At 53.2% G+C, this 14,145-nt stretch overlaps 1 protein-coding gene and 1 long non-coding RNA gene across 2 annotated transcripts in view; one reads left to right on the top strand and one right to left on the bottom strand.

Moving 5' to 3' along the window:
• The window catches only part of P2rx4 (purinergic receptor P2X, ligand gated ion channel, 4), a 16,308-nt gene extending 3,044 nt beyond the window's left edge, over window positions 1-13,264 (top strand). The window contains exons 2-12 of the mRNA XM_013023137.1: window positions 4,205-4,352; window positions 6,464-6,535; window positions 6,630-6,702; window positions 7,249-7,345; window positions 8,901-8,981; window positions 9,362-9,503; window positions 9,606-9,742; window positions 11,415-11,508; window positions 11,645-11,710; window positions 12,118-12,213; window positions 12,608-13,264. Coding sequence (XP_012878591.1) covers window positions 4,205-4,352; window positions 6,464-6,535; window positions 6,630-6,702; window positions 7,249-7,345; window positions 8,901-8,981; window positions 9,362-9,503; window positions 9,606-9,742; window positions 11,415-11,508; window positions 11,645-11,710; window positions 12,118-12,213; window positions 12,608-12,634 — 1,033 coding nt within the window. The 3' untranslated portion in view covers window positions 12,635-13,264. The remainder of the gene's footprint in view (window positions 1-4,204; window positions 4,353-6,463; window positions 6,536-6,629; window positions 6,703-7,248; window positions 7,346-8,900; window positions 8,982-9,361; window positions 9,504-9,605; window positions 9,743-11,414; window positions 11,509-11,644; window positions 11,711-12,117; window positions 12,214-12,607) is intronic.
• On the bottom strand, window positions 858-5,367 carry LOC105990683. Its single transcript, XR_001175325.1, has 3 exons — window positions 5,284-5,367; window positions 1,081-1,186; window positions 858-973 (listed from the first exon to the last, which is right to left on the bottom strand). It is a non-coding gene; the product is annotated as an uncharacterized LOC105990683 (long non-coding RNA).
• Window positions 13,265-14,145: the final 881 nt, after the last annotated feature.

Genomic DNA, 14,145 nt, shown 5'->3' with positions numbered 1-14,145 from the left:
GGCTGGCGGGGGGGGGGGCTGTGCTGGGAAGGCCGCGCCTGCGCACCTGCTCCTCTGGGCCCGGGCCACCGTGTGACCCCGCGGCCGGGCCTCACGTGTAGTGCAGTAGGTGGCGACTCCAGGCTGGTGACTCGCCCTGCTGGGGGCTTGCGGTCCAGGGGCCTGGGGTCAGGCCGGCCGCATTGTCCCTCGTGGTGTTTTTAAGGAAAGCCTGGCCAGGCCGACCTCACTCACCTGTCTGGCTCAGCGAGGCTGTGGTGTCCATCTTCGCTCTTCTGATGATCCGACGGCCCAGGCTTTGCATCCCACGCCGGTTCTTTCCGCTGAGATAGCCCAGGGTAGCGAAGTCACCCTTCCCAGACGTGGCCCGAGCCCCTTCACTTGCGGAGTGGCTGCTTGAGCCTGCTGCTTCCCTGGCTTCCCGCTGGGTGTGTGGGCGCCGCACACCCGCGCCCTCGCTTCCCTCCGCCACGTTCCTTGAACGCACTGCAACCACCTGCGCCGCCCAGGAGAGGGCGGGACAGTGGCCTTGCCAGTTGATCCCCATCTCAGGTTCACCTGAGGTGTTCCTGTGTTTGCAAGCTGCTGGGCTGAGGTGTATCTGCTTCTGTTTTTCAAGGCCTTGCGGGTGGGCGGGGAGGGAAAGGTCCCCCACATTAACTGCACACTGAAGCCATTTGGGAACCAGAAAAATACCGCAGGCTCCCAGCCTCAGACCTGAGTCTGTCAGCTCCTGGGGTGGTTCTGATGTTAGCAGAGTTGGGGAGCCCATCCCCTAGGGGTTTACATATTGATCGTGAATAATTCATCCAGAAACCGTTTAATAGATCCTGATCTTGGGGTGGGGTGATCTTGGAATCTGCCCACACCCCCCCCAAGGGAATACATAACAGGAAGAAGAGCTGGTCTGGCTGCTCATGTCTGTCCCGTCTGCACTGCATGCTGAGAGTACTTGAGACATTTTGCTGAGGACCTAGCTGAGAGATAAAGTGTGCTTGTGTGCTTGAGACCCTGGGTTTGAACTCCAGAACCCAACAGTTCAGCCAAGCATCAGGTATGGAGCTGACATACCCATCTGACCTCTATCCAAGGTGGAACTCGGTGTTCTGGTAGTTCCCCACGCCACAGCTGTAGATGGTGATGCGCCCTCCAAATAAAGACTCAGCTGGTAAATGAACTCTCATTCCTGGAGGAACATAAGCATTGACAGCAAATCTCATACAGCTTTAGCTCTTGCCTTTTTTTGGGGGGGCGGGGGAGGAGCAGAGAGTGGCTGGTACTAAGACTTGAACTCCAGGCCTGGGTATGCTGGTGTTCTACCACTTGGAGTCACAGTTCCACTTCCAGCTTTTGGGAATTAATTGGAGATCAGAGTCTCATAAACCTTCCTGCCCAGGCGTTTTGTTTTTGATTTTGATTTGTTTGTTTTTTGGTCAGTCATGGGATTGAACTCTGGGCCTGGGCACTGTCCCTAAGCTCTTCAGCTCAAGGAGAAGAGTGCTCTACCACTTGGGCCACAATGCCACTTCCAGTTTTCTGGTGGTTAATTGGATAAGAGTCATGGACTTTCCTGCCCAGGCTGGCTTTGAACCACGATCCTCAGATTTCATCCTCCTGAGTAGCTAGAATTACAGGCGTGAGCCACAGGCACGGGGCTGAACTCTTCTTGGCTTTTGTTCTCATGAGAGGATTAATTCACGTCCACCTGGAAAAGTCTGGGCTGCAGAAAGTATCCCTAGCTGTGTTGGACGTTAGGATAACGGTAGGCACAAGTACCTATTGAACTCTAATACTCCAGATTGAAATGCTTCGGAACTGTAAGGTGCACACTGGATTTAGAGGAGTAAGGATTTTGAAAAGCAGTAATGCTTCGCACTCAGATAGCTTTCTAGATTCAAGGGATTGTGTGAGTGTGTGTGTGTGCGTGTGTGTGTGCGCGCGCGTTCGCTTTCTTAACTTTCTGATCTAATGAAAGTTAGCAGAGTTGTGGTCTCTTCTCCCATAGAGCAACCCTTTCTCCAAGACAGACCTTCTAAATTCCCAGTTATCAAATCCTGTTAGTCGCATGATAATGAAATAGCTAATCACATGATAGTGATGATTGTGAAACTGTCTCTGATTTAGCAACTCCCGGTATTTGGTGGTAAAACAATAGTGGCCTTCCTGTGCTAAGGGTCTCTGTGTCCAACTGGAAGATGGAAACTCCCACAGATGCATTCTTAGAAGTCCAGAAGAAGAGCTCATCAAGGAAAAGGCCCAAGCCGAGACCCAGCAGGGACTCCAGGGACTGCTGAGAGCCAACAGCGCACAAATGAGTAACCCAAGCCAGTGAATTGCTGCTCTTAGCATCTATGCCTTACGAGATTTTTTTTTTTTGTACATGTGCCAGTAGTGGACCTTGAGCCTCAGGACCATCGCTCTCGCTTGACTTCTTTGCATTCATGGCTGGTGCTCTACTATTTGAGCCACATCTCCTGCATTTTCTTACCTTTAGAAACAATTGTGTAATAGCCTCTGGTACCAGGTGCACAGCAGCTCAACAGGGGAAGGATTCTGATTGCTGTACTGTACAAACGTTGTTCTAAACATTTGGCACACATTACCTCATTTAACCTCCCAACAATCCTCAAGGGTCTGTCTTATTCCCATCTCTCAGGTGGGAAAAACAGAGGCTCAGGTCAGTTGAGCCACTTGGCCCAAGATTAGGGCCCATGAGTCGGGGAGCTGAGCTGGGAGACATGGCTCCAGTCTGTGCTCGCATGTCCTAACCTCTCTGCACCAACACCTTGAGCCTCCCAGTATCCTCCCCAGTACTAACACCTGCTCTTCAGAAGAGAGAAGCATACAGGAAGCTGAATTCCTGGGGGAAAAAATAGGACACTGTAGAAAGTGCTTTAAGACTATGGCTCATGCCTGTAATCCTAATTATTCAGGAGGCAGAGATCTGACGATTGTGGGTTGAAGCCAGCCCAGGTAGACAAATCCCAGAGTTTCATTTAAAAATTTTTTTTGACTTTAAAAAATTTTTTTTTTTTTGGTCTGGTCGTGGGGCCTGAACTCTGGGCCTGGGCGCTGTCCCTCAGCTCTTCAGCTCAAGGCTAGTGATCTACCACTTGAGCCACTTCCAACTTTTTTTGCTTATGTGGTGCTGAGGAATCAAACCCAGGGCCTCAGGCATGCAAGGCAAGTTGCTCTACCACTGAGCCACCTTCCCAGCCCCCCCTTTTTTTTTTTGACATTTTAAAATTGTTATTGGAGAGGAGATACAAAGTTACAGTTACAGAAGTCAGGTAGTAAGTACATTTCTTTTTGAACAGTGTCACCATTCCCTTTGTTTTCTCCTAGTTTTTCCCTCCCCTTCCAACATACCAGTCCCCCCACCCCACACAACCAGACAACCAGAGAGTCTTTTTTTTTTTTTTTGGTCGGTCTTGGGGCTTGAACTCTGGGCATGGACTCTGTCCTTCAGCTCTTCAGCTCAAGGCAAGCGCCCTAGCACTTGAGCCACAGTACCACTTCCGGTTTTCTAGTGGTTTATTGGAGATAAGAGTCTCATGGAGTTTCCTGCCCAGGCTGGCTTTGAACCGTAATCCTCAGATCTCAGCCTCCTGAGTAGCTAGGATTACAATCATGAGCCTCTGGTGTTCAGCTTAACCAGAGATTCTTATCTCTAAGTAATGAGTAAAAAGTTGGAGGAGGAGCTGTGGCTCACGTGGTAGAGTGACAGCTTGAATGAAAAGCTAAGGAGAGTGCAGAGCTCTGAGTTCAAGTCCTAATACCCTTGTGTGCGCACACACACACACGAGATAACATTTATTGAGAATTTATGAATTTATCTCCTGTGTTCTGACTGCTGTGTGCAGTCCTGGGGCATGAACTCTCAGGGCTTAGATGCTGTTCCCAGTGGGTTGTTTTTATTATTTTTTCTTTGCTTAAGGCTAGTGCTTTACCACTTTGAGCCACAGGGCTACTTCCAGTTTTCTGGTAGCTCATTGGACATAAGAATCTCATGGGGCTTTCCTGCCCTGGTGGCTTTCAACTACAAGTCCCTGGTTGTAGAAGGGGAAATGTGGTCTCTAGAAGCAAAGCCACTTTGCAAAGTCACATAATTAGTAAACTTTCTTCTTCCAGCCTCTCTGGCTACAGAGGCTCCTGGCATCAGTTCAGAGTCTCTGAATCCTAATGGTACTGTTTTCTTTTATAGGTGGGTGTTTGTATGGGAAAAGGGCTACCAGGAAATGGACTCTGTGGTCAGCTCAGTTACTACCAAGGCCAAAGGAGTGGCTGTGACCAACTCTTCGAGCCTCGGCTTCCGGATTTGGGATGTGGCTGACTATGTGATCCCCCCTCAGGTATCTCCCTGCACCTCTGGTGTGCGTGTTCTTTACTGAATGTGCACGTGAAGCTCTAACATGTCTGATGCCCAGGCTGATTGTTTGCAGCCGTCTCTCTTTGGGCAGGCAGCTTGAAAACTAGGTGCTTTTAGCCTGAGACCATGATTTTTGGTTTGTTTGTGTTATTGGTTGTGGGGCTTAAACTCTGGGCCTGGGTGCTGTCCCTGAGCTTTTCTGCTTAAGGCTAGTGATTTACCACTTTGAGCCTCGGCTCTACTTCTAGTTTTCTGGTGGTTAATTGGAGATCAAGAGTCTCATGGACTTTCGTGCCTAGGCAGACTTTGAACTGTGATCCTCAGATCTCAGCTTCCTGAGTAGCTAGGATTATAGATGTGACTTACTGGCTCCTTGTTTTTTTTTTTTTTTTTTAATAAGGACATCATTGCTTGTCTTAAACCCTGAAAGCAAGAAGCAAGAAAATGTCTTAAATCCTAGGGGGGGCAATCAGGGAGAAATAGTACCTTCCCACATTTTGTATTTGTATTATTATCATACACCTATACAGCAAATCCTGTCAGAGAATGAAACAAGTTCAACAGCAATGCCAGCCTAGGACCAGACCCAGGGAAAATAGTGTAGAATCCCTTGAGGATTAAAGGGATGGAGAAGGTTGCAAGTTAATATCCTGGGGTGGTTTTTGTTTTGGGGGGAGTGTGTGTGTGTGTGTTGGGGTTGGAAGCCAGGGCCTTGCACCTTCTAGGCAAGCACCCCAGTACTGTATCCCCGGCCCACAGCTGCAAATTAAACACTGACACGTGGCCTAACGTGATATGCCCCTCCAGAGGGCAGCAGTGACCAGGGCGGCTGCCCGCTCCTGGTTCCTGGCTCAGAGCCGGGAGAAGGCAGGCGAGGTGTCCACGCGCTGTGAGTGCGCTCTGAGTGTACTCACCAGCCCCGGTCTCCTCACGTGAGGGACCCACAGAGAAGCTTCTAGGTTGAATGGATCAGGAGATTGGCCGGTGGCCTTGCTGGCAGGCTCCGTCCCGGTCTGCTGGGGGCTGTGGAAGCTGGGGAAGGTTGGAGGCTGGGCTGCCCCACGGCCCTGCCTTCCACCTCCCAGATGGGCAGTGTGGTCACCACCTGAGGCTCTCCACCGGCTCTTGTTTCTCCGTGCCTCTCTGTGTGGGGTGTGATCAGTGCATCTACTCGGCTCCCTACATTTGAAATGAAAGAGACCGTGTCTTGAGAGGCTTAGGAGCAGACTCCCAGACACCAGCGAAGAGGCGTGGGCCCGTGAGAGACGCCCCTTCCACCAGAGTCATTGCCTGTCCCTGACAACATTTGTTCTAGGCCTTTCTTTTTTTTTTTTTTTGGGTCCGATCATGGGGCCTGAACTCTGGGCCTGGGCACTGTCCCTCAGCTCTTTAGCTCAAGGCTAGCGCTCTACCCCTTGAGCCACAGCACCACTTCCAGCTTTTTCTTTTTGCTTATGTGGTGCTGAGGAATCGAACCCAGGGCCTCAGGCATGCAAGGCAAGCGCTCTACCACTGAGCCACTTTCCAGCCCCTAGGCCTTTCTTTACCTAGAACAAATGCCTAGAAGCCTCCACCTTGTCAGACTAGGGGTGGGTGTGTCCAGTCACCTGATCTCCACTGTGGCTCCCAAGCTGGCTCTGTTTGTCTTAGGAGCATCAACTGCTGGGAGTTTCCAGATTTTTTTTTTGTTTTTTTGTCGGTCGTGGGGCTTGAACTCTGGGCCTGGGCGCTGTCCCTCAGCTCTTCAGCTCAAGGCGAGCGCTCTACCACTTGAGCTACAGCGCCACTTCCGGTTTTCTGGTGGTTTATTGGAGATAGGAGTCTCACGGTCTCTCCTGCCCGGGCTGGCTTTGAACTGCGATCCTCAGATCTCAGCCTCCTGAGTAGCTAGGATTACAGGCGTAAGCCACCAGCGCCCGGCTTTTCCAGATTTTTTTTTTTGTGCTAATACTGGGGCTTGAATTCAGGGCCGTGTGGTGCTCTCAGCGTTTTCTGCTCAGGTCTGGCCCTGTGCCACTTGAGCAATATCCCGACCTTAGCTTTTTGCTGGTTAACAAGCGCGTAACTAGGCAGTGCTCTCTGTTCTCTCTACAGGAGGAAGACTCTCTGTTTGTCATGACCAATATGATCATCACCACAAACCAGACCCAGAGCACCTGTCCCGAAGTAGGTGGCTTTTTGGCAAAGCACCTCAGGCCCACTACGGTCCACATGGCCAGCTGGACCACACAGATCGTGTTCCCACCCATTCTCCCTCCAGATCCCTGATAAGACCACCTTGTGTGATTCGGACACCGACTGCAGGGCCGGCTCTGCGGGCACCCACAGCAACGGTAGGAGTGAGCGGGGCTGAGTTCCGGGGACGCTGATCCCCTCCCCCCAGTCCCGCCTCCCTCCTTGCCCCACAGTGGCTCCCAGCAAGCCGCTGCCCCAGGAGAATCTCTGTGGAAATTGCTAGCATAAAGATCCCCCCCCCCCCGCCCACAGTAATTTGGGGGATGTTGCGCTGTAGCAGAGCGCAGGCGTGGGTGAGGTTCTAGGTTCCATCCCTGACATTAAAAAAGAAAATAGCCATAGCCCTGGGTGAGGCTAATGCACCTGGGACACGGGGCCCTGTGGGGACCTGTGCTGTGGGGGCCCCAGAAGCCAGCCGTGCCATGTGCCTGTCCCGTTCTGTCACTGGCTATCACGTTGGCCCTGCTGGCAGCGTGGCCAGCACTCAGGTGGCATTTGCGTGCCAGTTCTGTCACCCCAGCATTGAACTTGCTCCAAATTGGCCCCACAGGGGTTCGGGGTAGAAACAGGGTTCTCATTCCACCCCGCAAAGGGAGGACATGGAGACCCCCAGACACCTGGAGCCATTTCCCTGCCCCCCACAGGAGTGGAGACTGGCAGATGCGTGCCATTCAACGTGTCCGTGAAGACCTGTGAGGTGGCGGCCTGGTGCCCTGTGGAGGACGACACACGTGTGCCCCGGTGAGGCCCAGCCCGGCCTTGCGGGGCTGCCCAACCTTTTCCCAGCCTCAGGGGAGGTGACAGTGCTGACTATGTAGTTCTGGCTGGCCTAGAACCACAGTCTTCCGGCCTCAGCCTCCCTTGGACCTGGGGCCTGGAAGCTGATCAGGAAGACTGTGAGTTGGAGGCCAGCCTGGGCCCGTGGGGGACTGTGTGCCCCACTTGCAGTTTCTTCTGGGGGAATTAGAGGTGCCGATTGCGCCACACTGCAGACGAGCTCACCAAATGCCACAGAACTGGTTGGTTTCTACATGGCTCATTTTATGACATGTGGATTAGAAAGAACAAATCTGGTCTTAAAAGAGATGCACGGGGCTGGGAAGGTGGCTCAGTGGTAGAGCGCTTGCCTTGCATGCATGAGGCCCTGGGTTTGATTCCCCAGCACCACATAAGCAAAAAGAAAAAAAAGCCAGAAGTGGTGTTGTGACTCAAGTGGTAGAGCGCTAGCATTGAGCTGAAGAGCTGAGGGACAGCGCCCAGGCCCAGAGTTCAGGCCCCAAGACCAGACCCCCCCAAAAAAGAAAAGGGGTGCGCATGGGGTGCACCCTGGAAACAGAGCTGCTAAAGTACACCAGAAACTTGACAAAATGGCAGGCCTGAAGGCCCCTGCTGTAGCCCTGCCCTCTCTAGGAGGGCGTGGGGCCTTGGCTGTGGGCCTCTGCCCGGCCCAAGCCATCACCTCTCATAGCCTCTCGCTGTGTGGCCCTCTCCTGGCCTTGCTCCTGGGGCAGACCAGTGACGTCACTCTGAACGCCAGGTTCTCTCATAAGGAAAAATCCACCTTGTGGACCAGTTCAGCCGTCCTGTCTGCCGGGAGCTGATGTGGCACCTGTGACATGGGGCAGCCTGCCTGCCAGCTGGCAAATGCTATGTGTACTTTGCCACTGAGACCCGGATGCAGGCAAAGCCACCTTTGCTTTGACTTGTCAAACCAAATCAATCAGACAGCACCTGCAGTGAGCAAGGCTGAGGTCTTGCGGGCGCAAGCCAGCGCCCTCCTCTGCATGGCTTCGGAGTTCCCACTACCCACTGCCATGGGCAAGAAGGCCCGGCCCTTTGAGAGGAACAGCTGGGAAGGCTGATCTGCTCTCTGCTCCTGACCTAATATTTATGCAGAAGAAAGGAGGTGCCAAAAATGCCTCTACCCTTCCTTCTTGACAAAGTGACATTGCAAAGCTTGTGTTTTAGAAATGCTACCTTCTGCTGGGTGCTTGTGTAATCTTAGCTACTGAGGAGGCTGAGATCTGAAGAACCCAGTTCAAAGCCAGCCTGGGCAGGAAACTCTGTGAGACTCTATCTCTAATAAACCACCAGAAAACCAGAAGTGGTGCTATAGCTCAAGTGGTAGAGTACTCGCCTTGAGCTGAAGAGCTCAGGGACAGTGTCCAGGCCGAGTTCAAGCCCTACAAACAACCTAAAAGAAATGCTACCTTCTTATAAAATAGAATACATGTATGTACGTGATAAGTAGATATATGTACATTATTGACAATATCCTACACATTTGTTTTTGCAGGCCTGCTTTTTTAAAGGCTGCAGAGAACTTCACACTTTTGGTGAAGAACAACATTTGGTATCCGAAGTTCAACTTTAGCAAGTGAGTGTTCCTTGGCTGTGGTAGTCTGTGTCTTGGAGACGCTTCTGGCTTTCTTCTTTGTGTGTGTGTGGGGGGGGGGCGGGGAAATGTGTGTGTGTTTCAGTACTGGGGCTTGAACTCAGAGACTGGGTGCTGTCCCTAAGCTTTTTTGCTTAAGGCTGGTGCTCTACTACTTAAGCCATAGATTCACTTCTAGTTTTTTGGTGGTTATTGGAGATAAGATCTTGTTTCATGGATTTTTCTGCCTGGTTTGTAACCTCTATCCTCAGATCTCAGCCTAATGGGTAGCTGGGATTACAAGCGTGAGCCACCAGCTCCCAACTCCTTACAGCTCTCCTCTGAGGTTTTCCTCCCTCTGATTTTCTTCTTCCTGGGTTTAGGAGGAATATCCTTCCCAACATCACCACCTCCTACCTCAAATCGTGCATTTATGACGCCCAGACCGATCCCTTCTGCCCCATATTCCGTCTTGGCAAAATAGTGGAGGACGCAGGGCACAGCTTCCAGGACATGGCGGAGGAGGTAGGTACAGGCCTGGCTTTTTTCACACGATTCTGGACACGTCTCAGAGCAGAGCAGGCTCTGACGAAAGCCTGGTGTGGCTGTCTCCACTGCCTCCCGCAGGGCGGGATCATGGGCATCCAGATCAAGTGGAATTGCAACCTGGACAGAGCCGCCTCCCTCTGCCTGCCCAGGTACTCCTTCCGGCGCCTCGACACCCGCGATGTGGAGCACAACGTGTCCCCTGGCTACAATTTCAGGTAGGCATGAACTTAGGCCCTCTTGTAACTAAGTGAGGGAATGACAGAGGCTGGGTAGGGCTCCCAGTCAAGGGGGTGTCCATTACCCCCAAAGGCCAGCACTCATACAGCACTCCCAGGACGGGCCATTGATCCCATGAGGCACAAATTGGTTTCTCAGAATCCACAGTGTGCAGGCGACACAGAATTTAGGTTCATGAAAGGCTGGTGTGCAACCTGGTATGGTGGTACCTGTCTGCAATCCGGGCACTTAGAAGGCTGAGGCCGGAAGATCCTGAGTTCCAGGACAGCCTGGGCTACACAGTGAGACTCTATCTCAAAAACAAAACAGCCTGTGCTCATATTTCCCCACTAGAAACGCAGTACCTCTGCAAAGCTTGGGACCTCAGGATTGTATTCTCTCACCAGGCTGGAAGTCCAAAGTACAAGATTCCGTGGGACAGTGTTCCTCCCAAAAGCTCTAGGGCAGGATCCTTCCTTGACTCTTCCGATTTCTGGCAGCTCCCAGCAATCTCTAACCTCTAGGCCTGTCACTCTGCCAGTGTGGTCACCAGGCCTCCTTCCTTCCTCTCTTCTTAGGATCTCAGTCGTTAGATATAGGGCCTGCCTTAATAGCGCAATGTCCTTAACTAATCGTGTCTGCAAAGACCCTGTTTCCACATGTGTGCGCACACACACATGCTGTTCTGTCCAGTGCAGCTGGGAATCTGATAAGGGCCAGGAGATATGCCCTTTCCTAGGCATCAAAACCCGTAGCTGCAGTGGTAGCTCTGTGGCACATCACTTGCCCTTGATGGCATCTTTCATATCTGCTGGTTAAGTATAGATCCTAGGAGATGCCCGAGGGGGGTCGGCACACTTTTGCCTTGCCCCTGGCTCCCTCTAGTGGCAACATGTGGAACCAAGTGTGTGGTAGAAATCATCCCCGCTTTGCTGATAGTATGGCCGGTATTTGAACGAAGTTCTCCCAGGAGTTAGACTTGCGTTGCTCCATCTTTGCCTTCTCATGGTTCTTGTGGAAACCTCAGGGTCAGGTTGGAACCCTAGAGAAATAGGTGGAGGCCAGAGGAGGATGGCGGGACCATGGCAGGGAAGGTGTAGGCTGCAGGTTCAGGGCTGGGGGAGGGTGGTAGAGGGAGCCAGAGGAAATGAGGCTTTCCTTTGGAGGTGATGAAAATAAGCTAAGGCCCACCAGTTGCGCATGCGTGTAAGCACATCAAAAACAACTGAATTCTACAGTGAGTGAACAAGCCACAAGGGAGTCCATATAGAAGACAAAACAGCAGACAGTGACCATTCAACAGAGGCCTAGGCCGTAGGCGGTGCTGCAAGGCCCTTGGAATGGCTGGGTCTCCCATGTGGAATGCTGTCTCGGTGACTGCTGGCTGGCCACATCCTCCCTGGGTCCCCTAGGGAGAGGCAAGTGGCTCACTCTCAGGAAGGGGATCAGGCATAGGCCATCTTGTAGGAGGAGACAATAGAGAGGGGGTGTCTCTTACCGCTCCAGCCATGGGGTCCTGGTGTCTTCCTGGGGCCCAGCCCACCTCAGCAGAGGGGGAGGCCTGAGGTTCAGGCTCGGGGGCCCCCTGTGAGTGCCGCACTGGCCCAGCTGACAGGACAGGCATCTGCTCCGGCCCAAGCCCCGCCCGCAGACACAGCCCTTCACCCCCAGGTTCGCCAAGTACTACAGGGACCTTGCTGGCAACGAGCAGCGCACGCTCATGAAGGCATACGGCATCCGCTTCGACGTCATTGTGTTTGGCAAGGTAGCCTCGCTGCTCACCCCCATCTGCCTCAGTTTGGGTCCAGCTGGAACAGGGGGTCTCCCCCCCACCCCTATATTTTTGCTGCTCTTCTCTTCCCATCATAAACAGTTCTCCCCTCCTCTCCTCTCCTGTGCAGGCTGGGAAGTTTGACATCATCCCAACCATGATCAACATTGGCTCAGGCCTGGCACTCCTGGGGGTGGTGAGTCCTGGGCCTCCCTTGGGCCAGTGAGACGCGACCCTGGATTGGCACCTGATCCCCCGGGACCCCAGGCTCATTTCCAGACCAGATCACCCCCAGGCTTCTCTGCCTTGACCCCCTTCTCCAAGAGGGAAGATTCGGGGAAGAGGGCATACATAAAAGCACTCTGGGTCGGGCCCTGCTTGTAATCCTGATTACCCAGGAGGCTCTCATCTCCAATGAACCACCAGAAAACTGGAAGTGGCATTGTGGCTCAAGTGGTAGAGTGCTCACCTTGAACTAAAGAGCTGAGGGACGGTGTCTGGGCCCTGAGTTCAAGCCCCACGACTGACCCCCGCCCCCCTCAAAAAAAAAAAAAAAGCTCTCTGGCTCCTGGCTCAGGCTGTGCTGTGCTGTGCTTCCTTCAGGCGACGGTGCTGTGTGACGTCATAGTGCTCTACTGCATGAAGAAGAGGTTCTACTACCGGGAGAAGAAGTACAAGTATGTGGAAGACTACGAGCAGGTAGGCTTGCTGGGCCCTGCAGGCCGGCGGGTGGAGCACCTTGCCCGTCACTCAGCCCAGTGGAGCAGGCCTGCCCCCTCAGGCAAAGCCCTTCTACCAGCGCTGGCATCAGCACCCCGTCCATCACCTGCTCGCCATCTCCCCGGGCCGTTTCACACTGCCTCTGGCATCCGCTTCGCTGCTGGATTTTGTTAGTGAGGCAGTTACGATAGTGGATGTGGTCATCTCTCCATTCACCACTGTTCCGCCCTGTGGGACTCCTATCCCAGGACCAATGCGAATCCTCTCCGGTGGGAAGTCCTGAAGCCCCTCCCTCCCCTCTGTCTGAGGTGTTCCTGGCACGGCTGGGGTGGTGCGTGCCGGCCGTACCCTTACCCGCTTGTTGTCTTCCCAGGGTCTCGCTGGCGAGCTGGAGCAGTGATGCCCAGACCTCCCGCGCTCACCGGGCTCCCTCGGCCCTCTTGCAAGCACAGCAAGAAGGGACAAATGGCCATGCCGCCACCCAGATGACGTTGGAGATTCTGATCAGACTCCACTGCACACTCGAGGCTGTCCAGAACCTCCTGTGGGTTTTTTTGTTGTCGTCACTGTTTTCTGAGTCAGTGTCTCACTGGCTAGAATCCCGCCTCCGCTGCAGGGGGTGCCGTCACACCCGTCTCCTGTGTCTGTGTAGGGCTCACTTGCCCACTCAGTACAGTGATTGCAGTGTCCCGCCGTTCTTCCCACGCAGTGGCGGTGTTCGGTGAGCCGCTGGCCCGCGGATGTTGGCGCTGCCCTGGCCTATGGGCTGACTGGGCCTTCTCAAGAGCCGCCAGAATCAGCATTCCCCCGAGGCTCCGGTCTCCAGCCCCGAGGGCCGCTGCAGCTCCTAGGCATGGCCACCCAGCTGGGACACTGTTGGGGACAGAGGAGGGTCTCCTCACTGTGCTCCCCAGACTTAAGCAGAGCCAGGCCGGGCTGCTGCTCTTCTTCCCTCCAGCCGTGGACTTTGTCCTTGCAATCATGAGGCAGAGTGGGCGGAAGATGAGGACCAAACATTAAAACAGGATTTTCTCAATCCTTGTCTGGCTTTGCCTTTCCTTATGTGATAGTTACCAGCATCAACATAGAGTCACTCAGGCCAAACCCTAACAAAGTGGAGGCCAGAAGCTACAAAGGTAGGGGGTGGTCCTCACCAGTCTGTTGGGTAAGAAGCTTGCTAACACGATGGCCTGTTGCGGGGGGGGGGGCAGGCACACCCAGGAATGGCCAGTCCTCTGCAGCCCCTTCTGCCACCTGCCACCCTGCCTTTGACAAACTCCTGCTTGTGTTTAAACAACCAGCTGACACTTGGATTTTAAAGTATGCCAATCCTTGAACTCAGGGCCTGGGTGCTGCCCCTGAGCTTTTTTTTTTTTTTTCCGGTCATGGGGCTTGAACTCTGGGTCTGAGCACTGTCCCTCAGCTCTTCAGCTCAAGGTGGGCGCTCTACCACTTGAGCTACAGCGCCACTTCCGGTTTTCTAGTGGTTTATTGGAGATAGGAGTCTCACGGTCTTTCCTGCCCGGGCTGGCTTTGAACCACGATTCTCAGATCTCAGCCTCCTGAGTAGCTAGGATTACAGGCATGAGCCACTGGTGCCCGGCTCTGAGCTTTTGTTTCTTTGGTTTAGGCTGGTACTCTACAACATGAGACAATTCACTTCCAGCTTTTTAGACATTAATTGGAGAGAGGAGTTTCATGGACTTCCCTGCCCAGGCTGGCTTTGAACCATGATCCTTGGATCTTACCTCCCAAGTAGCTGGGATTACAGGCGTGAGCCATCAGTGCCCAGCAGTTGGCTTTTTTTTTTTTGTTTTTTGCCTTTCCAAGCTCCTCTTGGCCTCGCATCCCTGGATGTCCCTGTGTGTGGCTCAATCTCTGTCACCCCTGAATTAACCCTTCTCTGGTGTC

Source organism: Dipodomys ordii, unplaced genomic scaffold, assembly GCF_000151885.1.
Source record: "Dipodomys ordii isolate 6190 unplaced genomic scaffold, Dord_2.0 Scaffold66, whole genome shotgun sequence".
NCBI lineage: Eukaryota > Metazoa > Chordata > Mammalia > Rodentia > Heteromyidae > Dipodomys > Dipodomys ordii.
This window is presented reverse-complemented; position numbering and strand designations above follow the sequence as displayed.